The sequence below is a fragment of the Tyto alba genome, unplaced genomic scaffold (assembly GCF_018691265.1).
Source record: "Tyto alba isolate M040663 unplaced genomic scaffold, T.alba_DEE_v4.0 Super-Scaffold_33, whole genome shotgun sequence".
In the NCBI taxonomy this organism is placed as follows: Eukaryota; Metazoa; Chordata; class Aves; order Strigiformes; family Tytonidae; genus Tyto; species Tyto alba.
In genome coordinates, this window is record NW_024881308.1 from 16,418,127 (window position 1) to 16,441,927 (window position 23,801).

Below are 23,801 nucleotides of genomic sequence, written 5' to 3' on the forward strand. Positions count from 1 at the left end.
AACCCCTCGGTTTCTGTGACATTCCGTCTCCATCCGCTGTCGTACCTTCCAGGGAGGAGCAGGAGATGTTGGTCCAAGTCCTCCTCTTCCTCGCTCCTCCCTGCCCTCACCTTCGGGTGACTCGATTTTTGTAATCAGAGTTATGGGGTGCTTAGCTTTACTTTGCAATTCCTTTGGAAAAATTTTTTTTTTCCTTTTCTTTCCTTTTTTTTTTTTTTTTTAAAGGGAGGGCAGTAAGCCAGGTGGCTTTCAGAACTGTTTCTTAGTCGTGCCACTTTGAAGCTCTTTGAGCTGAGGATGCAAAAAAATAAATTAAAAAAAAAAAAAAAAAGGAGAGAAAAATGGAAAAAAAAAAAATCCATGTAAAAGCCAACTTTTACAATGTTACCATTATAATCTAGCACATGCTTCTATATTACTAACGTACACTATATATACCAAATAAAACCCTTCTAACACCTGATGTATATTTTAAGTGCTTTGTTTGGATGGAGGTGTGCAGATTTGGGAATAGAGGAACTGGTCTTTGAACTTCCACGCTCCGGCGGGCGCTCTGTGAGGCTTGCGTTGGAAAAAAGCAATCGGGGCTTTTTTTTTTTTTTTAACGCTGAAACTTTATCAAACTTCAGCAGTTGCTCCGTGCGACCGACCGGCCCCCTGGGGCGCGGCGGGATCTACTGCCTATGCAAACCCCTCCTGCTCTTTGAGATTTAAAACCCCACCAGTTCTGCCTGTCCTACCCACACTAGCTCCAGTGACCTCTAGCATCTCATCTTTGTATTTCCCTTCAGGGCTTTGTATACTTCACTGAGGTTCCCTTTTTTTAATTTTTTCTAAATATATATATATATATATATATGTGCGTGTGTATATATATACAGATTTAGTTTCAAAAAAAATATCGGTGAAAAATCGATTCACTTGCTCTCGATAGCTTGCAACTAATTTTTTTTTTTTTTTAAGTATTCATACATACTTACGAATGTCCCTCCCTGGATTTCTTCATTATCCTCATTTATTTTTTTTGAAACTCTGAAAGCGTGCCAGCAGCACAAAGAGCGTTTCGAGCTGCACTTTGCGACCGCCCCGCGCAGAGCAGGGTGCAGACGGCATCCTCCTGCCCTCGCCCCCCAGAAAAACCCACCCACCCCCCCGGAATTCGGGGGGTGCGCTCGGAGAAAATCTCAGACGACGAAGACAAACGAGGTTGTTGCGTGGCCGCCTGTCAACCCGTTATTTCCAAACGTTTTATTTAAAAAAATAAATCACCCAGTCGTGTGTATTCCAGGTCGCCCTGAAGCCTGGCTGTGGGGAGGTGAGAGGGGGAGGTGTCTTAACGAAACTTTGCAAAGTGACTGTCCTTTTTCTTTTTTTTTTTTTTTTAATTAATCAAAAATCAGTGTTTTGGACTACAAAAGGAATATTTTTCGTGTGAAAGGAAACCCGCTCTAGCGTCGGATCTGTTTCTTCTCGCGCCTCCTGCCTTTAACTGCTCTGCTTTTCCAAAGCGAAAGCCACGGTGCTTTGGGGCTTCGGTGTGGTTTGGGATCGATGACTTGGGTGGGGGCTCCGTGTGTCCCCCCCGAGGGAATCCCGAGCCCCCCCCCCCCCCCCCGGCCTCGATGCTTCCCATTTTGCACATCGCCCTTTAGGAAAGAAACTCCATGAAAATAATGCAAAAACTGGAATTTTTTGCAATATTATGAAAGATAATCTTATTTTAGCTCATTCTGTGACATGTGCAACTCCTGAGAAAGCCATACTTAATGGTTCTTTTTATTTTTTAGATTCTATATTGTGTTTTGAACTTCTGCCTTTTTTAGTTCCGCATAGTAAGAGTGCTGTGTGTATGCTTTCATATATATTTATTTTTCAACGTGCTTTAAACCTGTCTACAAAAACAAAGCTAAACAAATGAAAAAAAAAAAAAAAAAAAAAAAAAAAAGGACAGTGTTTGAAGATCGTTGATTATTTTTTTTTTTTTGCTGGGAATATTCTATATTATACTGACTTTATATTAATTATTATAAACCTGTGTTTGTATTGAAGATGTGTTTAATATTTTGGGGAGGTTGAGGAGATTTTAGTAACCAGAAGTCAGTGGGAGAACATGGCTGTGTTGTACTGATTTTCTGTAAATGTAGTTCAGGTAAATATGACCTTATTTTCTAGTTGATCTCCCAGTTTTTGTCTGCCTGGGCATGCCGGAGGCGTGCCTCTTCATTATAATTACTTTGTGATGGGATTTAGCTTAGACATACTTGCAAAAATCAATCAGTTTCAATAAATTGGGAAATTGCTGCTAAAATTTGTCTGTCTTTTTTGGGGGTTTTTTGTTTGTGTGTTTAAGTACTATTTTTTTTACTATTTTTTTTTCTCCTCCTCATGTGACGGTACAGCCGGACCCTGCACCCCCCCCCCCAGCTCCCCAAAATCCCCCCAGGCTGGGGGTGCTGCTGCCTCCCCCCTTCCCCTGCCCACCCCAAACAGGCTCCCGGGGCTCATCCCCCCCCCCCCCCCGCCCCGCTGTGTAAGCATTGGTGGCAATTTCCTTATTTTTAAGGCTTTTTTTAAGAAAAAAAATCCCTTTAGTGCAGCTCCGGGGCGCTGGGAGATGCAAGGCGGGGGGACACACCCCCACAGCACCAGCTCTGGGGCTGCCCACCCGGCAGCGCGAGGCCCCTCGTAAAAGCAATGAACAGTAGTAATTAATAAAAAAAAAGAATCCAAATATTTATTTTTCTTTGTTTTGTTTTTGGTTTTTTTTTGTTTTTTTTTTTTTGTTTTTTTGTTTTTTGTTTTTTTCCTTTTTTCTTCTGGATCTGACACATCACCTCCCCGGCGGCGCCGCAGCGGGGACAGGGGATGGGGGGGGGCCCAGCCTGGCACGGCACCGTCCTGGCCCCCGGGGCCAAAGCGGTCTGACCCCCTGTGAAAGAGGAGGGGGGGGGGGGGGGGGGGTGTCCCTGCGAGAGGGGGGGTCCCCGATTCAAGGGGACCCCTCCTGCGTGGCGGGGGGTGGGGGGGAACCTGCCCTGGCCCGGCCCCGGGTGCCACGCACCCACCCCGTCCCCACCCCACCCATCCATGGGGGGAGCGGGGCGGGGGGCAGCGTGGCCTGAGCCGCTGCCCGGGCAGGTGAGTGAGGGGATGGGGGGGGGGGGGGGGGGGGAGTGGAAAAAAAGGGGTTTGGGGAGGGGGGGAAAAGGGTTTTGAAGGGAATAAAGCCCCTTAAAAACCCCTCCAGGGCTGGAGGCAGCACCACGGCCAGTGCGCTCTCCTGCCCTGGGAGGGAGTATTTAAAAATACGAATTTTCATATATTTTATTTAAAAAATAAAAACACACGAAGGAATAGGGAAAGGGGGAGGGGGTGGGGGGAGAAGGGGGAAAAAACCAAAAAATTACAAAAAAAAATAAAAAAGGGAGGGGAAAAGGGGGGGGAAAAAAAAAAAAAAAAAAAAAAAAAGAAACCTCTTTGTGCAGTTTGGTTTAGTGCAAATGGGCGCATTCCTGCAGGCACTTCCCGGAGCATCGCCCCGGCGGGAGCCGCTGCTCCCCCATAGGAAAAATAGAGAGAAACAACGATACAAAGAGTAAAAACCCCCTTGGGGGGGGGGGGTGTTGGGGGCAGGCGCCCACCTCTGCCCTGGGCACTGGGGGTCCCCCCCCCCCGGGAGCGGGGGTAGGAACGGACACCCCCCTCCTTTCCCGAGCCCCCGCACCGCTGGTTTGGGGGTGGGGGGGGTCCCAAAGCAGGCACGGGGAGGGGGGGGCTGGGAGCAGCCAGCTGCCCCCCCTCCAGCCCCCACCGCAGTGTCACCAAAAAGGGGGGGGGGGAGCAGGGAGGCAAGGAGGGGGGGGGCAGATTTAGCTTATTTTCAAAAGGAAAAAAAAGGAGGGGATAAGCTCTCCGTGGTGTGCATAAAGCTTTGGGGGGGGGGAATGGGAAGGGGGGGGGGGGGGGGGGCCGTTCCCTGAGTCTTGGGGGGCCCCCGGGGTGGGGAGGGGGTGAAGGGAGAGGGGGTAGTGAGGGTTGGGGGGGGGGGGGGGGGCGCGAAGGCACCTCGAGTGCAAAATGTGCAAGAAGGAGGGAGCGCGGCCCCGGCGTCAGTCGAGGAAGCGCTGGCAGGCCTTCTTCCAGCGGCAGGCCGTGCACCACATCTCCCGGTTCTCCATGCCGTACACCTTGCGGCACTTCTTGGCCTCCCCCCGCGGCCTCCTGCGGGGGGGGGGGGGACACACACACACACACACGTGGACACGCACAGAGGTCACGGCGTGGGGGACACACATACACACACCCCAAACCCCCCCCCCCCAAATCCCGGAGCTGGACGCGAGGGGCTGGGGATGATGGCTCACCTGGGGACGGCGGGCGGTTTGGGGGGCGGCGGGGCGGGCGCGGAGGGGGGCAGCGGTGGGACCGGGCAGCCCTGGGAGGGAGATGGGGGGGGGGGGGGAGTCGGGGAGAGGGGTGGGGGGGAAGAGAAGAGACAGATCCGCGTCACAGCCCGGCCACCACATCGGCCCCGAGCGGCTGGGGAGGCCGGGGGGTGGCAGTTATTTGAGGGGGACACACGCGCACACACACATCCGTGCACAGCAGCAGCCCCCACCCCCCCGCCCCCCCGAATTCCTCACCTGGTACGCGTGGTCGGTGTGGACGTGGCAGAGGCCGGGGGGGGGCCGGGGGGGAGGCCAAGAAGGTCAGGTCGGGGCTCGGCAGCGCCGGCGGCACCGGAGCCTGCGCCTCGGGGCCGGGGAAGGCGGGTGGCACCGAGGAGGTGGGTGACACGGGCGTCAGGCTGGAGAGCCCGTCCGTCAGCGAGTCCACGTCTACGTCCAGCTCCGTGTAGTAGAAGTCCTCCTCGCCGTCGCTCTGCTCGAGGTCGGCTTTCCGGCTGCGGGGAGAGCGGGGTCCGGCTGGGGCAGCACTCCCCCCTCCCACGGCAGGACCGGGGACACCGTGGGGGGGCGGTTTGGGGGTGTCCGGGGGGGGACCCCATGTGCTTACCCAAGGTGCACGGTTCGGATGTGCTTCTGCATCCCTGAGGAGCTGCTGAGGACTTTGCCGCAGCTCTTCCACAAGCACTTGAACATCACCTTGGTGGAGTTCTGCAGGTGAGAGGTGTCAGGCCGGCAGCTCCGTCTCCGTCCCCAACGTCATCCACCATTGTCATCCCCATCCCCATCATCAGCCCCAACTCCATTGTCATCCTCAACCTGATCCCAAACCCCACTGTCATACCCAACTTCATCCTCAACCCCATTGTCATCCCCAACCCCAACCTCATTGTCATCCCCAACCCCAACCTCATTGTCATCCCCATCCCCAACCCCATTGTCATCCCCATCCCCAACCCCATTGTCATCCTCAACTTCATCCTCAACCCTATCCCCAACTTTATTGTCATCCTCAACCTCATCCTCAACCCCAACCCCATTGTCATCCCCATCCCCAACCCCATTGTCATCCTCATCCCCAACCCCATTGTCATCCCCATCCCCAACCTCATTGTCATCCCCATCCCCAACCCCACTGTCATCCCCATCCCCAACCCCACTGTCATCCCCATCCCCAACCCCACTGTCATCCCCATCCCCAACCCCATTGTCATCCCCATCCCCAACCCCATTGTCATCCCCAACCTCATTGTCATCCCCATCCCCAACCCCAACCCCATTGTCATCCCCATCCCCAACCCCATTGTCATCCCCATCCCCAACCTCATTGTCATCCTCAACTTCATCCTCAACCCCATCCCCAACTTTATTGTCATCCTCAACCCCATCCTGAACCTCATCCTCAACCCCATCCCCAACCCCATTGTCATCCCCAACCCCAACCCCATTGTCATCCCCATCCCCAACCCCACTGTCATCCCCATCCCCAACCCCATTGTCATCCCCATCCCCAACTCCTTTGTCATCCCCAACCCCACTGTCATCCCCATCCCCAACCCCATTGTCATCCCCATCCCCAACCCCATTGTCATCCCCAACCCCAACCCCATTGTCATCCCCATCCCCAACCCCACTGTCATCCCCATCCCCAACCCCATTGTCATCCCCATCCCCAACTCCTTTGTCATCCCCAACCCCACTGTCATCCCCATCCCCAACCCCATTGTCATCCCCATCCCCAACCCCATTGTCATCCCCATCCCCAACCCCACTGTCATCCCCATCCCCAACCCCACTGTCATCCCCATCCCCAACCCCACTGTCATCCCCATCCCCAACCCCACTGTCATCCCCATCCCCAACCACATTGTCATCCCCATCCCCAACCCCACTGTCATCCCCATCCCCAACCCCATTGTCATCCCCATCCCCAACCTCATTGTCATCCCCATCCCCAACCCCATTGTCATCCCCATCCCCAACCCCTTTGTCATCCCCATCCCCAACCCCTTTGTCATCCCCAACCCCACTGTCATCCCCATCCCCAACCCCATTGTCATCCCCATCCCCAACCCCATTGTCATCCCCATCCCCAACCCCATCGTCATCCTCAACTTCATCCTCAACCCCATCCCCAACTTTATTGTCATCCTCAACCCCATCCTCAACCTCATTGTCATCCCCAACCCCACTGTCATCCCCATCCCCAACCTCATTGTCATCCCCATCCCCAACCCCACTGTCATCCCCATCCCCAACCCCACTGTCATCCCCATCCCCAACCCCATTGTCATCCCCAACCCCAACCCCACTGTCATCCCCATCCCTAACCACATTGTCATCCCCATCCCCAACCCCATTGTCATCCCCAATCCCATTGTCATCCCCATCCCCAACCTCACTGTCATCCCCATCCCTAACCACATTGTCATCCCCATCCCCAACCCCATTGTCATCCCCAATCCCATTGTCATCCCCATCCCCAACCCCATTGTCATCCCCATCCCCAACCTCACTGTCATCCCCATCCCCCAACCCCATTGTCATCCCCATCCCCAACCTCACTGTCATCCCCCAACCTCATCCACAACCCCATTGTCATCTCCACCCTCAACATCATCCCCCTCACCGTTCCCAACCCCACCATCATCCCCCCACCCCAAAACCTCCCTCCCATCGTCATCCCCACCACGATCCTCAACCTCAGCCCCCATCCCACCTTCCTCTTCCGCGGGATGGGCTCTCCGAAGACAAAGTGGGTGCCGTCGGGCTCGTCGGGGCCCTCGTCCAGCAGCGGGGCGGGCAGGAAGGTGCTGGGGACGTGGCTGGAGAGTGGGGGCGACGGGGTGGAGGGGGTGGAGCGGTCGCTGGGGGGGTCCCAGCTCCAGTCCCCGCTGGTGTTGCTGCTGCTGCTGCAGCTGGAGGACATGGCGGGCGCCTCCTTCCAGACCTCACCTCCGGGCTCTGGCGAGGAGGAGGAAGAAGAGGAGGAAGGTCAGATCCTGCCACGGGACACGTCTCCAGGGAGGGTGGCGGCGGGAGGGGACACACACACACACACAGAGGGACACGCTTTTACCTGGGGCGGGGGTGGCCGGCGGGTGACTGAGCACCAGCGAGCTGGTGGAGAGGCTGGTGAGCACCGTGGCCGCCATCACCTCGTCGATGCCCGCCTTGCCCGAGAGCTTCCTGCCGGCGAGAGCAGAGCGCGGGGGGGGCTGCGGTGAGGAGACAAGGACCCCCCCACCCACCCCGGGACCCTTCATCTCCCTCCATCACCCACCGAGGTGCCGGGATGGCGAGGAGACAAAGACCCCCCCCCCTCCCCGCCCCGGGACCCTTCATCTCCCTCCATCACCCACCGAGGTGCTGGGACGTCACGGCGACGGGGTCTGCACACACCCCAGGGGTGGCTTGTTGGTGGGGGGGGGGACGGGGAAATGAGTGGCACAAGGTCACGGTGGCCACGTTATGCTGGGGACATCCCCACGGGCAAAGGCACCCGGGGGTGCCCCGTCACCTGCAGCACCCTGAGGTGCTTGGGCGTCATCCCAGCAGCCAGATTGGAAACCCCAGGGGTGCAGGCAGCCAGCCAAAACGGTTACCACCCCTGGGGGTGGGGTGTGTGGGGGGGTAAGGGTGGGGGGAACCCTACGTGTCCATGGGCAGCACCATGCCAGAGGGCACCTACAACCTGCTGAGAAACGTGGGGGTTTGCTCAGCTGGGGGTCAAACAACTTTCTGAAGTGGGAGGGGGGAAAAAAAAAAAAAAAAAAAAGAAAAAAATGACAAAAAAAAAAAACCAAAACAAAAAACCACAAACTAACAAACCCATAAACAAAAGAATGAAATTAAAATTAAAAATAAAGCGAGAGGTCAGGAGCAACAGAAGCCATCTTGCAAACCTCCCGCGCCGCCGAGGGGATAAATCCGGCGCTGGCGAGCGGCGATGCTCTCCGAGCCCGCGAGCGGCCGCGGTGCTGGAGGCCAAGCCTCAGCGGTGCTGAGCACCGCGACCGCTCGAGGGCTCGTGATACGGCACCTCCTCACCCACCAGGGCCGCGAGCGGGCAGAGCCCTGGGTGCCACCGGTCACAGCCAGAGACCCCGGGCGCTTCGGCCGAGCGGCCAAAGTCCTCCCCTCGCAGCCGGTGGTTAAAAAAAACCCCACACCCCCCAAATCCCGGCTTCCCACTGCCGGCGGGAGGTTTCGGTTGCCGCCCGCCGTGGTCCTACCTGTGCCGGGGCACGGGGATGTAAGCCGAATGCAGCGCCAGGCAGCGTTCCAGCCCGGCGTCCAGCACCCGCAGCATCGCTTCCCGGCTGGCCGGCTCCCGGCGCGGCAACGGCTCGCCCAGGCGTGGTAGCCAGCCCTCGGGGAGAGCGGCCTGCGGGAGAGACGGCGGGCGTCACCGGGGAGAAGGATCCCCCCCCCCGCCCCTCCCTGCTTCGAGCAGCGGAGATCCCGCGGGGATCCCCCCCGCCCCGACCTCGGCGCGGCACCTCCCGGCAGGGCTGACGGCACGACCCCGGCGAGCCTGTTCACTGCGTCCACTTCGGGGTGGATCCCAAGGGGATCCCGCCCCGTCGCAGCTGGGGGTTTCCCCGGGGGGGGGGGGGGGAAAGCAGCCAGCACCCTCCGGCGAGGCGGCTCCCAGCGCTGGTCACCCGCCAGCCAGCGGATCCCTCCCCAGGTGGATCCCCGGGGATCTCGGCAGAGCCAGCAGAAGACCTGCCAAGCCTCCTGCGGGGTGGCTCCAAGGTGGCAGCCCCCCCCCCCCCCGCCACGTGACAGCACCAAGGGGATCCCTCTCTGAGCAGATCACCCGGGATCCAGCGGGGATCCCCAAGAGCAGGGAGCAGGCTTGGCCCTGCCAGGCCCATCGGAGGCAGCAGCACCCACTGACTGGGCACTGGCACCAAGTAGATCCCGCTCCAGGTGGATCCCAAGTGATCTCGCTGGGGCTGGGACCCTGCAGGGATCCCCCCCCGGGAAGCGGGGAGCAGCTCTTCCCGCAGGCCTGACCCGGGTCTGCGGCGCTCGCTGGCCACACTCTGTCACCAGGTGGATCCCTCTGCAAGCTGTGCCCGGGCAGATCACCCAGGGCTCAGATCCCACCGGGATCTCCCTGGAGCCTTGCAGAGGAAGGAGCAGACCCGGTGCGTTCCTCAGGGCAGCCGCATCCATTGGCCGCCCATCAGCACCAGGCAGATCCCTCCAGGGCAGATTCCTGGAAAATCCCAAAGGGCTGGGATCCCTCTGGAGCTCTGCTGAGCCGGGAGAGGACAGGGTCTGCTCCAAGAGATCACTGTCATCTGGCTGCGTGGCAGCCCTGAGCAGATCCCTCTCCGGGCTGGGCGATCCTGAGCAGCACTGAGCAGATCCTCTCCAGGGATCACAAGCAGGTCCCACTGAGTCGGGCTGGGATCCCGCAGGGATCCCCTTAAGCTCTGCAGCAGCAGACGGGGCTGCTCCGGGACGGCAGTGCTGCCTGCCCACGCACCGGCACTCAGCAGATCCCCTTTCCAGGCAGACCCCAAGCAGATCCTTTGGGGCAGAGCTGGGATCCAGCAGGAATCCCCCACCCCCCCCGGCCCCCCCACCGCTGCAGCTCGGCCGAGCCGGGCTGCCCCGAGACAGCAGCGCCCACGGGCCGGCTGAGCGGATCCCTCTCGGGGGTAGATCCCGAGTGGCTTCCCCAAGGCTGAGGATCCCACCGGGATCCCCCTCAGCGCTTCGGCCAGCGCCGGCACGGAGCGGATCCCCCCCTGGTTGCGGGACAGATCCCCCAGCCCCTCGGTGAGCACAGGGAGTGGATTCCGCCCCCCCCCCCCCCCCCCCCCCACACTCCGGGATCCCGCCGGATCCCGCCCCCCCAGCTCGGCCAAACCGGGTTCGCACCGGGGATCTCCCGGCACAGCGCGGGGGTTGGGGGGGGGGGATCCCTCGGTCCGGGCAGATCGCGGAGATCCCGGCAGAGCCCGCCGCGGGGCGGGGGTGGGTGCTGGCGGCGGGGGGGGGGTGTGGGTGTGGGTGTGGGTGTGTGTGCCCCCCTCCCACCCACGCCCCCCCCCCCCCCCCCCCCCCCGAAGTTTGTCCCCGAGCGGCGCCATTTTAGCGGCGGGGAAAGTTTCGGGCGGGCCGCTGTCAGCTGTCACCGCCCCCCCGCCCCCCCCCCCGCTTCCCGTTCCCGTCGTCCCCCCCCCCACCCCGTCCCCCCCCTCCGCCCGTTCCCCCGTTCCCCCCCCCCCCCCCCACACACCCCACCCCACCCCGGTCGCCGCCGCCGCCTCCCCCGGTACCTTCGGGGCGGTGCCGGTGCCGCCGCCGCCGCCGCCGCCGCCGGGCTCTGGGGGAGGAGGCGGCGGGGGGTGGCGGCGGCGGCGGCGGGCGGCGGCGAGCAGGGCGGCGGGCGGGCGCGGGGGCTCCATGAGGGAAACGGCGGCGGCGGCCGCGGCCGGGCCCGGCGCGGGGAGGGGGGGGGGGGGGGGGGGGGCGGGGAGGGAGGAGGGGGAGCGCGCGGTGTCGGCGCCGGCCAGGCCACGCCCCCCTTCCCCTCCCCGCGCCTACCGCCATTGGTCGGCGCCGCCGGGTCGGAACGCGGCCGCCGTTTTCCCCGCTCCCCATTGGCTGCGCCGCGCTGCCACTTTTCCGCGCGGCGGCACGCCCCCCTCCCCCGTTTCCCCGCCCCTCTCCCCCCTCCTCCCTCCCTCCCCCGTCGCGACACGCCCCCGCCGCGACACGCCCCCGCCGGCAGCGGCCATCTTCGCGCGCCCCGCCCCGCCGGGGCCCCCCCCCCCCAAAAACCAACACCTCCCCCACGCCACCCCCCCTTTCTCTCCACCGCCCCTTCGCCCGGCGCTTCGGGTCCCCCCCCCCTCCCCGTTGGTGCCGACACCCCCGCAAAGTCGCCCCCCGCCCCGCCAAACTCAGGGGGCTCCCCAAAAGTTGCAAGGTGCACCCCAACCCCCCCCCCCCCCAAAAAAAAAAAAAAAAAAAAAAGTTCAGATTTTATTATTATTATCATAGGGCGGAATGAGCGGTTTCCCCTGGAAGCGCCGGGTTTCCGCCGGCTTGGAGGACCCCGCAAAACTCCCACAGCCCCCTCAAAGTTACAGGGTTGAAACTGAGCGGCATTAGAACTTGGGGGCTTCCCCCTCCAAACAAGTTATGCCCCCCCCCCCCAAATTATATGGCTTCTGATAACTTACAGGGGTTCTCCAAAAGTTGCGGGGCTCCCCGCAAACTTACACTGCCCACAACTTACAGATGTCCCCTCCCAAAATTCCCCCCTGAAAGTTTTAGACCCACTGGAAGTTATAGGGCTCCCCCAAAAGTCGCAGTGTCTTTCTGCTACGTGGGGAGGGGGGGGGGGGGATCGTCTGGATTTTGGGGGTAGGGGAGCGGTTCCCAGCAGGAAAGGGGACGCCAACCCCGCACGGGTTGGGTCAGTCGCTGCCAAAAAGCCACCCAGAACAGCGGGGGGGGGGGGGGGGGGGGGTGCTCGGGGTGCCCAGGCTGGGTGCCCACCCATGCTCAGCTCCTCTCCTGCCCCAAAACCCACGGTCCCGCCGGCGTGGGGCCGCCCGGGCCCTGCTGCTGTTTGATTTTCCAACCCGTAGCCTGAAGGCCAGGACAGAGTCCGTGTGGCTCTGTCCCCCCCCACACCCCACAGTCTGGTTCCCCCCCCCCCCCCCCACGCCGGCAGCCCTGGGCTGCCCGATGTGGGTGATTCCTGGGGGTCAGGGCTGTGGGGGTGCTGGGGACAGAGTCCTGGGGATCCCCTGCCTGGGGCGGGGCGGGGGGGGGGGGGGCAATGACCCAAGCGTGGCGGGGGGGGGCATGAGTTTCGGGGTGCTCAGACACCCCTTGTCCCCTTGGGGGGGGGGGTGGCTGGAGGTGTCACCTTCACCCTGTGCTGTGCCCGGGGCCAGGCGCTTCCAGAAGCGGGGGGAAAAAAAAAAAAAAAAAAAGAAAAAAACAACAAAAAAACCAGCAAACTGGGAAAACCCCGGCCAAAAGAAGGGGTGTGTCACCGCGGCATGGCCACCCCTGGGGTCCCCTGTCGAAAAAAGGCGGGGAGGGGGGGGGGCATCCCCTTGGGAATGGGGGCACCCGCTGAACCCCAAACCTGCTGCGGCTGTGCCGGGGACCAGGAGCATCCCCGGCGGCTGGCGGGGCGGCGGTGGGGGAGCACACGAGGAGGAGCCTTCATCCCCATCCCGCAGCTCTGGCCCCCGCGGCCCTCGTTAGCGCAGCCCCGGAGGAGTTAACGACGGAGCCCCCGCGGCAAGACTCTTCTCCCCCCCTCCACACACCGCCCCCCCCCCCCCGAGTTTTTGATAACCCACCCGTGGCTTCGCTGGCCGCCCCCCGCTCCGGTTTAATCGTTAACGCCGAGCTGGCGGCTCCGGCGTTGTGCAACTCCCGGGAGCGTTGCCGGCCCCTTGCACAAGGGCTCCGGTGCCGCCAGCCCGACCCCTCGCCCCGGCAGGGTGGCTCTGGGGTGACACCCCAGCGCTGGCATCCCCGGGAGATGTCCCCAAGGTCCCCAGGTGCCGGGGTGGCGCTGGGCGGTGATGCCCCTCTCCCCGGGCTGGCTAGCGGGGTACAGAGCTGCAGGGGTGCAGGGCCGTACCGGGTGGGGAGCGGGACGGGGTGCGGAGCCACGCGGTGAGCAGAGGTGGGGTGGGTGCGGAGCTGGTTTGGGTGCAGAGACACGTGCTGTGCACAGCTGTGTGGGGTGCAGAGCCACAGGGGGTGCAGAGCAATACAGGGGGTGCAGAATCATATTGGGTGCAGAGCCATATGGGGTACAAAGCTATAGGGGGTGCAGAATCATATGGGGTGCAGAATCATATGGGGTGCAAAGTCATTTGAGATGCAAAGCTATAGGGGGTGCAGAATCATATGGGGTGCAGAGCCATATGGGGTGCAAAGCCATGTGGGGTGCAGAATCATATGGGACACAGAGCCATATGGGGTGCAGAGCCTTATGAGATGCAAAGCTATACAGGATGCAGAATCATATGGGGTGCAGAGCCATATGGGGTGCAAAGCCATGTGGGGTGCAGAATCATATGGGACACAGAGCCATATGGGGTGCAGAGCCATATGAGATGCAAAGCTATAGGGGGTGCAGAATCATATGGGGGGCAGAGCCATATGGGGTGCAAAGCCATGTGGGGTGCAGAATCATATGGGACACAGAGCCATATGGGGTGCAGAGCCATATGAGATGCAAAGCTATAGGGGGTGCAGAATCATATGGGGGGCAGAGCCATATGGGGTGCAAAGCCATGTGGGGTGCAGAATCATATGGGGGACAGAGCCATATGGGACACAGAGCCATATGGGGAGCAGAGCCATATGAGATGCAAAGCTATACAGGATGCAGAATCATATGGGGTGCCGAGCCGTACGGGGTGCAGAGCCGTACAGGGTGTGGATCCCTATGGCGTGCAGCACCGGGCGGCGTGCGATACATCATGCAGCACCGCGCAGCACCCTACAGAGTGCAGCACCGCGCAGCACCGCGCAGCACCCTACAGCACCGCACGGTGCGCAGCACCGCGCCGGGCTCCTGCTCGCTCCCCCTTGTGGGAACGGCACCGAGCAGCACCGGCCCCTCGCAGCTCCGTCCCCCCGCAGCTCCGTCCCCCCACAGCTCCGTCCCCCCGCAGCTCCATCCCCCCACAGCTCCGTCCCCCCGCAGCTCCATCCCCCCGCAGCTCCGTCCCCCCACAGCTCCGTCCCCCCACAGCTCCATCCCCCCACAGCTCCATCCCCCCGCAGCTCCGTCCCCCCACAGCTCCATCCCCCCGCAGCTCCGTCCCCCCACAGCTCCGTCCCCTCGCAGCTCCGTCCCCCCACAGCTCCATCCCCCCACAGCTCCATCCCCCCACAGCTCCATCCCCTCGCAGCTCCGTCCCCCCACAGCTCCGTCCCCCCACAGCTCCATCCCCCCGCAGCTCCATCCCCCCGCAGCTCCGTCCCCCCGCAGCTCCGTCCCCCCGCAGCTCCGTCCCCCCGCAGCGTGACGGGGACCCCGGCCTTGCCGTGGGCTCCCAGCTGGTGGGGAGCAGCGGGGAGCCTGCAGCCCGGGGGACCCCAGCACCCCGCCGTCCCTGGGGACGAGGAGAGATGCTCCCAGCCCTGCTCCCCTCGCTCTGACACCCACCCCGACCTCCCCAGCCAGACCACGAGACTCCAAGCAGTGTTTCGGGATGGATCCCCCAAGCGATGTTTCGGGATGGATTCTCTAAGCAATATTTTGGGATGGATCCTCCAAGCGATGTTTCGGGATGGATCCTTCATTCACCACCCAGTTTTGGAGCCTCCAACCGGGGCACCGGCCACGCTTTCCATCCTCTCGAGGACTGGGCAGTTGTTCTCTTATTTATCTGCGAGTCCAGCTCTCCCGAGTCCCGCAGGCAGCACCAGAATTACGAACACACACATTGGGGCGTTTTCTGCTGCTGGTGGAGCAGGTTTGGGAGATGCTTTGGCCACCCCCCCAGCTCAGGCGAGAGCAGCTTCCCCTGGCCTGGGGGAAGCCCAGTGCCGTGCCGAGCCTGACTTTCCCCAGGGAAGCGGCACAGCGATACCCACGTCCCGACCCCGTGGGCAGTGCCAGCACCAGCCTGACCCCACAGGACGGATCTTTGCCCCGGGAGCGAAGCAGCTCAGGTCCCAACGCAGTGGTTGGGGTGATGCAGGAGGGACCCAGCCCCGGAGAGCCGCGGGGTGGGACGCGGGGAAAAAAAAGGAGCAGGACGCGGGCGGGGGGGAGCCCACGCACGGGTGGCAGCAGGAAGAGCGCGGCAGCATCGGCGCCAGCCGCCCCACGCCGTTTTCTATCGGGGGCCTTTATCTCGCAGGGGGATGGGAGCAGCTGCCGGGGGCCGACTCCTCTATCTCGAAGCGGCTGTGGTTTGGCATCGAGCGCGAGGCTGCCGAAGCGGCACGAGGCCTGCCTCCCGGCTTCAACGTCTTCAGCGGGTTTCGCCGAGCGCCTTGTTTTCGTTTTTAATCTCTTCACCTGCTGTGACGTAAGGAGGGTGGAGGGGGGTGGGGGGGGGAAAAGCTTCCTGCCTGCCCCACGGCCCGCCACGGCCGCTCTGCTGCCCCGGGTCCCGGCGAGCACCGGGCCACCTCGCCGCGAGGTCAGGTAGCCCGCGGCCAGCTGGCTGTAAGGTGGGGCTGGGCTACACCCAGGTGGGACTGGGGTCACCATCAGCGCGTCACCTCAGGGGACACGGAGCATCCCTTGGGGCAGGGATGACAAATTCCACACACACCCCCCCCACACACACCGCGGGGAGGAAAGCCGGGGTGCAGAGCCAGCTCTCCCGAGCATTTCTGGCACCCCTCGAGGCCGCGGCACCCGCGGGAGCGGCAGCACGAGCCCTGCAAACGCTCCCCAGCTCCGATCCTGACCCCAGGCAGACCCTGTGGCTCTCGGCACGGGCTGACCCACCCCATTTCAACAGCTCCTGGCAGCTCGGAGGTGCAAAACCATCCGTGCAGGATGGGTGCACCCGCCCACGGTTACGCTGTGCCCGGCCCTGGCCCCATCACGTCGCTGCAGCAGCGGCCACCAGAATCAGGGGTTTAGATCCAGTTTTAAAGTGTGTTCTCCTGAGCAGGATGAACCCTTCTCAGCCTTTTAATGGTGTTTGGGAGACGGCTGCTCACGGAGGCGCCTTTGCACCGGTCCGAAAGGTACTGAGGCACGTGGCTGGCCCCTGGCCACGGCCGGAGCTGCTGTGCTGGTCCCTATAACTGGCCTTGGTGACATTCAGTGATGGGAATGAAGCTGCTCGGGGGCTGGACGGGGTCCCGCTCTCCCCTAGGCAGGGGGGGGGGAGGATGGAGACCCTCGCTCATGGCATAACCCTGCTGATGAGGGGCCTGATCCCGCAGCTCAGGGCCGCAGGGCTGGCCGACAGCCTCGCCCCAAAACACAACCGGTCCCAATCTGGTTCTCCCATCTCGGTGGCAGCGCCAGCTCCGTCCCACTGAGCTCCCACGTGGCACCCAGCCCCTACAAACTGCCCCCCTCCGGGCATCCCAACACCAACCTGCTTGGGCTGGGACAGGGACACTTAAAGAAAAGTAACACATAGACAAAAAGCGCTTGCAGGGATGGAGCCGCCCCACAGGCACTGGGCTCGGGTGTGCCCGTCCCCACGGGGCTCAACCCCCTGAAAAGACAGTCCCGGGGGGACCCCCGCCCCGATGGCATCGAGCCGGGGTGGGACCACCCCGCAGCGAGGACCCCGCTCCCGGGGTGGGGGGGGCAAGGAGGGAGGATGCTATAGGTTGGTGATGTACACCTGCAGCCCGTTGGCCGCCGTCCTGGCGGAGGGTCGCCGGGACCCCCCTGCCCAAACGTCACCGACGCTTTCGTAGAGGTTCTCAGGGGCACAGCCCTTCCGCGGCTTGTCCCGTTTTGCCGCCTTCTTCCAGTTAACGTCCACGGCCTCGTAGTCCGGGTCGGGGCTGCGGCTCTGAGCAGTCCAGGCTCTGTCGCTGATGGACTCGTAGCAAGGGTCGGGGGGGGTTTGGGCTGCCGGGGGCCAGCACCCAGCCAGGGCACCCTCCTCGCGGCGGGGGGGCGGCCACCCAGCACCCACCTCCCTCGGGGACGATGAGGTCACCTGGGTTTTCTTCTTGGTGGCTTTGCACACCGTCGAGTACATCTCTTCCAGCTGCAAAAGGAAAGGGGGGGGGGGGTTCGGGGGCAATCCCTGCCCACCGCAGGGTATCCCCACGGCCATGTATTCCCCCCCCCTCCGGCTTCCCACAGCCCCCTGGGAAGATCCTGCCAGTGGATTAAACATTGGGGATCCCGCTTTTTGCATAACCCAGGGAGCCTTTCGCTGGGCACAGAGAGCAGCACCCTGGGGTCTCGGCTTCATCCTGCCCCCCACTCCCCCCAAAGCTCCACTGGAAACGCAGTAACCTGATTTACACCCCGCTCCAAGCACAGGCGTTACAGGGAGGCAGGACATCACCTGCCCCCCCATGTCCCATCCCTGCTGCCCCCCCCCCGCCCCGAGCTGTACCTTTGCCTGGGGGGCATTGCCTGCGCCGTCCCAGCACCGTGGGGCTGCGGGTGGCCCCGCCACGGCCCCATCCTGCACCTCCGTGGGCACCATCATCTTCACCTTTCGGACACAGGCGTAATCGGCCGCCCCGTGCCTGGCCCGGGGCGGGGACACCTGGGTGCCGGCGGGTGTGGGGGGCACCGGGACATCCTCCCCCCCCACCGCCAGGCACTCGTAGACGGTGTCCGGCACCGGCTTCCGCAGTGGCGTGAAGAGCAGGTTGGAGTAGGTCTGGTCGGGGGCCTGGGAGGCGGCGGGGGGCTCGGGGATGCGGGGCAGCTCGCGGTGCAGGAAGATGCTGACGCTGGAGCTGTGGGGGGAGTCGGCACCGGCGGGGGGGCCCACGGGGCAAGGGAAATCCAGGCTGGCCGGCCGCTGGGCTGCGGGGAGAGGAGATGGAGGGATGCCGGGGGCGCGGGGAGCATCGCGGCGCGGGTGTGGGGACTGGGGGGCACCCACCCAGGGCCACCGGCCCCCCCCCCCCGGCTCCACGGCCACTCACCATCATCCCTGGCCTTCACCCGGTACAGCTCGTGCAGCTTCGTGTCCGACTTGCTGAGCGACCGCAGCTGCGTCTGCCGGAGCAGGGACTGCCACGGGACGGGGGGAACGCGCACCCTCAGGCTCGTGGCCGGGAGCTGAGTTCCCCCCGGGGCTGATCCTGCCCCCCCCCCCCCCCCAGCACACACTTACCTTGTCCACCAGCTTCACGCTGTCTGGAGGGATCTTCTTCTTCCTGCCCTTGCTGCGGGGAGAAGCGGGGCTGAGCCCGATGTGGGGAGTGGGTGGCCCCGGGACCCCAACCCGGCCACAATGGGTGTTGTCAGGTGCCCCTCACTGGAGCAGCAGCACCCCACCCCCCCAAAACCCACAACCCTTCTCCTTCACCATCCCCGCAGAGGGGGGCCGTGCTGGCTGGGGGAGGTCTCGGTTGCATCCTGCACCCCGTTGAGCCGTGCCGGGCACCGTTGGCATCCCCCTTGGCATCCCCCATCCCGCTCAGCCCTCTCCAGGCTGCTCCTGCGAGGCCTTTGGGCGCAGGATCAGACCACCCAGAGTCACGCCGGGGCCGCAAATTTGGGGATTGGGGGTGAGCAGAGCAGCAGAGCCCAGAGATCCCAACTCAGGACAGGCACGCAGCAGCATGGAGGGGGTGGGTGTGTGGGGGGGGGTTACTCCATGTGCAGCCGCCGCGTGCCACCAAGGGGTCCCCAGCCCTGTCCCCAGCCCCCCCAGGGAAAGCAGAGGGGCGGCGGGCGGCACGTACCGTCTGCAGGCAGCACACAGGGCGCCCAGGTAGACCACGCCGGCGAGCAGGGCCAGGGCAGCGCCGGCCGGCAGCACCGGGGTCCGCGCCGGCCCCTCGCCGCCGGCTGCAGCCATGGGGGAGCCGCTTGCCGCACCGCTGCTGGGGAGAGAAACCACGAGTTTCGGGGCGCTGCGGGGCTCACCACGGGGCGCAACGCAGCACGCTGGGCTTGGTGGGGGTCCCACGGCGTGGTTTCCACACCCCACACCCCTCCAAAGGCAGAGGGTGTCTTTGGATGCTTTGGGACACACACACGCGCGTGCGCTGGGGTCCCCGTTTTCTGACCAGCTGCTGCCCCCCACCCCGGGGCTGCCACGCCGCCTCCATCATTCTGCTCAGCCCGGTGCAGATGGCCCAGCAGTGGGTGCTCTGCCAACCCCAGGAAAAAAATTCAGACTTTGGTTCCTATTTTTTTTTAAAAAAAAAAAAAAAAAAAAAAATTAGGAAAAACCCAACCAAACCCAACAGGACTCAAGCTCCCGAGTTGCCACCAAATTGTTGAAAAAGGAGATGCCCAGGGACCCTGAAAACCCTCTGGAGACCTCCTAAAAGCACCAGTGCGCTTTCTGGGGACACTGGGACGTCACCCTGGGCTGGGGGCTGGGGGTGGCACCGCTCCCCAGCGCAGGTCGTGGGGTGGCCCAGGCAGGATGGGCAAACAGATGACTCAGCTTCCCGGAAATGGGGCGAGCTTCAGCCTTGCACTCAGCTCACCCTCCTCGCACCCCGGGCTCGGTGGCACCCACCGGGACACCCTCCTTCACAGGGGGGGCTCACCCTCTCCCCCCTCCAAGCCCCGCAGGATTTGGCCCCACGCCCCCCCCTGCCATGAGACCTGCAGAGTCACTGGGTAGAAAATCCCGGGTGGGAGCGACGGCGCTGCCGGCATCGCCGCTGTCCTCCCGTTTGCAGCACCGCGCACAACGAGCTCCCGGGGGGGGGGCTGAGCCCAGCCCTGCAAACCCCACCGCGATGTTTCTGCTCTGGCAGGAACCCGAGTCGCTCCTTGCAGCGTCCCAGCACCCTCCACGCTCGGGCCAGGAGCTGCGGGAGCGCAGCCGAGCACCAGCCCAGCTCTTCGGCACACACAGACCCCACCGCCGCCTCCGCCACCACAACCCCGCTCCTGCAGCCGCTCCGGGCTGCGAGAGGTGAGCAGAAAATGCCTGAATTTTACCGCTTTCCTCTGCCAAAAGAAAAAAAGCCATGCCTCGCCCAAAGCCAGCGCTCTTCCCTGCGCCTTAGTCAAGGAAAAAGTTCCTCGCCCGCAAACCACGGCAGAGCAAGCGGTGCAGAGACGTGAAGGTGCCGGGGAGCCCGACGCAAAGAGTAGATTCTCCCCAGCCCATCAGGATCCCGCTCCTTTCCCAGGGGAGCTCTCGGTGACACCCTGTGCCGTCGCCCCTGTCCCTCTCAGCCGTCAGCGCGCCGCAAAGCCCAAAGCAAAAAGCTGACGCCGCTTCACCTGCGCCGATGTCGAGACGGCGGCCGCTGCCCCCGGCTCCGTGCACGCCCCTGCCCCCCCGGAAAGGCCGGCGTGCTGCTAGAGACGTGCACGCCAGCGCCCCGAAAAGGCCTGGTCTGAAGGGAGACCGAGGCAGATCCCAGCGGCGGGGTAAAGCGCGGCTCGAAGCAGCCAGGGCAATGATCCGGACGGGGGAGCGGGACGGCTTCCACGGACGGGGCGATCCCGCGGGGCACGCTGAGTGCCTCTCACTCACACCCCCCCCAACATGTCTCAACCGGGATGACCAAGGTCAGGCGAGCTCCGGTGAGAAGCCGCCCTGCCTCGCGTGAACCCCGGCCCCACGGCAGCCCCGGCCCCACGGCGAGCAGGGAGGTCTGTGCCCCTCGGGGGACCGCTCTCGCTCCCCGTGTCGCGCCGCAGCATCTGGGGCGCATCTTCGTCCCAACAACCAGCAGGTCTCTGCCCACTTGTAGCACCCTTTTATCCGAGAACTTCCCACGCCTTTGGAACCTTCCCCGACTGAAGCCTTAGCACCCGGACAACAATTATTTCAACGTGGAAACCGAGACAGAGAGGCTTTAGGGACTAACCAGGCTAGACAGACTGGCTTAGATCAGAGCTGGGAAGGGAAAGCAGTTCCCTCCCCAGTGAGGTTTTAATTAGACAACACCGCTTTTCTGTCTGAGCATACATTAATTATACAGATTACCTGCAACACAGGCAGTTGCTTTAGACAGTCCTCGCTGAACTTGTTCAGCTCATGAGAGCGACAGGATCTCAGGCCGCAGAAGCGGCTGCGTTCAGGGCAGAACGCAGCAGGCTCTGAGGTTTAGCAGACAAAATTGTAACGAGGTACGACGGCTGGGAGCCGCTGTTATGTCAGGATTGAAACGCGAGCGTTTAGCACGCTGAGGCAGGCACACGCGGGGCGGCTTATCCCACAGCGGGTGGATTTTCCATCCCTGAATTTTTAAGATCGAAGAACGGAGAGGGAGGCTTCTTCAGTAGAAATGAATATAGAGAAATTCTTCTGGCCTACTTGCTGTTGTGCGGGAGGTCGGCGGTCGCTCCTGGATTTCTGACCTGGAAGGACGCCGAGGGCACGCTCTTGCAGGCTCAACAGTCACTGCGAGAAGCCGCTGCTTGGGACAATACGTTGGTTCATCGCAGAATTACAAATCTGCGAGGAAAACCCAGTGCCCGACCGCAGCCCCTCAGGTAGGACTGAGCAGGTTTGCAAGGCAAAGTCTCAAACGGACCTTCTGAAACCTCCCCCTGAGTTCCCTGCCAAACCAAGTTCTTGATCTCCCCATCCCGGGGCTATTCTCTGGGGCAGGAGGCTCGGCAGACGGCGTTTCGGAACGCGCTGGCTCCACATGCCAAGACGGCTTTGAAGACGAGAGCAGCCACAGCCGCAGCGTATGTGCGACGCACGCCCACAGCCCACCGAGGAGGGAACGGCTCCCTTCTGTGACACCCGAGCACAGGCTCGACAAAATGCAGTCGGTTTGTCGCTCCAGGACATGGGAGATTTTTTTGGGGGTGACTCCTACAAAAGGCGCCAAGTTTTCAGCTGGTTCTCAAAACAACGAGATTAAATTTACTGTAAAAGTAAGTTCTGCTGCTGCTGATTTTGCCTGGCCTCTGATTCATCTACCCAGATAAAACCGCACAGTGTTCAGCACAGGGTGACGAGAAGAAAGTCTATGAAACTACTAAAAGCGTATTTGCAAGAAACCAGGACAAACATTACAAGCTGATTTCCATCAGCAATTGTGAACACGGCTGCAGCAAACACAGCTCAGGTACCCTGGGGAGTTGTACTGAAAAAAAGTCCCAAGAAGCAGAAGTAGATCTTTTTTTTTTTTCTTTCTTTTTTTTTTTTTTTTTTTTCTTTTCAGCTTTGAAAAATGGAAGCCCCGTAACAGCTAGTCAACAACACTGACTCTGCCCTAAACCACGGGATGCAGTTAGTCAATTTTAAGATTATTTCAAATACAAAGCAGGCACGAGATCTTACCCACTTGACTCGCGTTTCTGCAGCAGGAGGGAGAGATTTCATGGTCAAATTCCTCTGGAGGTGTTTCATTTAGAAAGGACCAACTGTATTTCTAAATGCCAGACCCAGACGTCACAAACCTTGGATGCACACTTCCAACGACAGTCCTGATCGCTACTCACACGCTGGAGTGGCTTTTGAGAAAATACGATTTAAAAACCTTCAGGTAAGTGACCTGCCTGCTCACCCCGTGTGGCTTTGGTCGAGGCTGACATCACCTCAGCAGTTTATTTTCCTCCCGCCCTTCCGCGATTGCTGGAAATGCACTCGGGCAGAGAATTGCACTTCTAAGCAGAAATCAAGAACCTGCTCGAGAGACTTTCTGCAGAGCTGAGCTGCAGCAGGACATCAGCTCTGGCGAGACCTTGGTGCTGCAGCTATGGGAAGCCAGATTCCAAAATACAGGATGGGTGCAACGAGATACATGTTTTCTTGAGAACCACCTGCCTCCCACAGTGGTTTTCTTGCCACAAGTTCAGTAGTTTTACACAATTTTGGGTTTACAGAGGACAGCATTTCAGTGACCACGCTCTCTCAAGCCTCCACACCCACAGCCAGGAGCTCAGCAATTCCCCAAGAGCCGTTCCACACGTAAGCAAAAACTCTAGTTCCCCTCCCCACAAGACAACTGCAAATCTTTCTGTTGAAAAAAAAAAAAAAACAATGCCCCACACCTCCGAACTCAACAATTCATTCGCCGCACAAGTAACCGGTTCCCCCTCAGCCTCTCGACTCGAGCCACGGGACCCCAGCAGCGTTGCCAAGCTCAAGCACCTTTTCTTCCTTTTTTCAGCCCGGATGCTTCCAGAGCACGAAGCACCAAGTGGCACAGAGCTTGCAGCCCTGCTCGCAGCCCGCTCAAACTGCAACCCCGCTGATGCTTCCCCACCGCAGCGAAGGAATCCTGCCTCTCCAGTCCGGCTGCAACAGCATCTCCGGCAACACAGCGATTCCTATATAGATCAGGGGGTTTTAAAGACTTTTTCAACCCCTGATTTAGTTGCAGATACCCAAGTCTGCCAGGCAAGAAGCAAACACCACTTACTTTGCAGAAACTCAAAAGCCGGTGAGCGTGAAGAGCAGGGATCCGATCATGATCTCCTCCTTGCCAGCCAACCTGGAGAGTTCAGCTTCTTTTATCCCGCAGATTTATTCCTAATTAAGGGTTCCCGAACCTCTCAAACATCTCGATGTGAGCTCTCCCGCTCCTCTTCGGCTCCTCCTAGAGCAGGCAGCTCTGAGCAGACACCACGCAGCACACACCACAGCTCGCTTCCTGGCCCGCAGAGGTGGTTGCTTCACCCAGAGGTAGGCTGGGTTTCTCCCCGCCTCGGCTGCCAGCGGCGCTGCAGACGGGCTCCGCAGGCGCCCGGCACACAAGAGCACCCTCTGCCGCGCTCCGCTTCCCACCGAGCCGGTTTTAGTGGCAGCTCTCTATCCGCAGGGC

General features: G+C 61.6%; 2 protein-coding genes across 3 annotated transcripts; both read right to left on the minus strand.

Annotated features, from left to right (window-relative positions):
* Nucleotides 1-4,272: 4,272 nt before the first annotated feature.
* SLC2A4RG (SLC2A4 regulator) lies at nucleotides 4,273-10,766 on the minus strand. The gene is given in 8 exon segments (XM_042801223.1): nucleotides 4,273-4,435; nucleotides 4,644-4,692; nucleotides 4,694-4,903; nucleotides 5,017-5,117; nucleotides 7,126-7,370; nucleotides 7,486-7,595; nucleotides 8,642-8,793; nucleotides 10,709-10,766. Coding segments are annotated over 7 exon segments (867 nt in total). The 5' UTR covers nucleotides 8,719-8,793; nucleotides 10,709-10,766; the 3' UTR covers nucleotides 4,273-4,360.
* A 5,263-nt stretch (nucleotides 10,767-16,029) lies between these two features.
* LIME1 (Lck interacting transmembrane adaptor 1) lies at nucleotides 16,030-23,774 on the minus strand. 2 transcript variants are annotated; one of them, XM_033001185.2, is made up of 6 exons: nucleotides 23,400-23,774; nucleotides 18,786-18,923; nucleotides 18,212-18,263; nucleotides 18,021-18,108; nucleotides 17,477-17,898; nucleotides 16,030-17,119 (listed from the first exon to the last, which is right to left on the minus strand). In XM_033001185.2, the coding sequence occupies exons 2-6, from the start codon at nucleotides 18,899-18,901 to the stop codon at nucleotides 16,724-16,726; spliced, it is 1,074 nt and encodes a 357-aa protein (XP_032857076.2). In that variant the 5' UTR covers nucleotides 18,902-18,923; nucleotides 23,400-23,774; the 3' UTR covers nucleotides 16,030-16,723. The 2 variants fall into 2 exon arrangements, with proteins under 2 accessions (XP_032857076.2, XP_032857075.2); XM_033001184.2 differs by having other exon boundaries at nucleotides 18,786-18,926.
* Nucleotides 23,775-23,801: the final 27 nt, after the last annotated feature.

What these genes read in the sequence shown, in the direction of transcription:
- LIME1 (XM_033001185.2), bottom strand. Translation starts at nt 18,901, where the DNA reads ATGGCTGCAGCCGGCGGCGAGGGGCCGGCGCGGACCCCGGTGCTGCCG. An exon ending in CTGTGTGCTGCCTGCAGACG is followed by an intron (nt 18,264 to 18,785) that starts GTACGTGCCGCC and finishes TTCTCCCCGCAG; the next exon opens with CAAGGGCAGGAAGAAGAAGA. An exon ending in GGTGAAGGCCAGGGATGATG is followed by an intron (nt 17,899 to 18,020) that starts GTGAGTGGCCGT and finishes CTCTCCCCGCAG; the next exon opens with CCCAGCGGCCGGCCAGCCTG.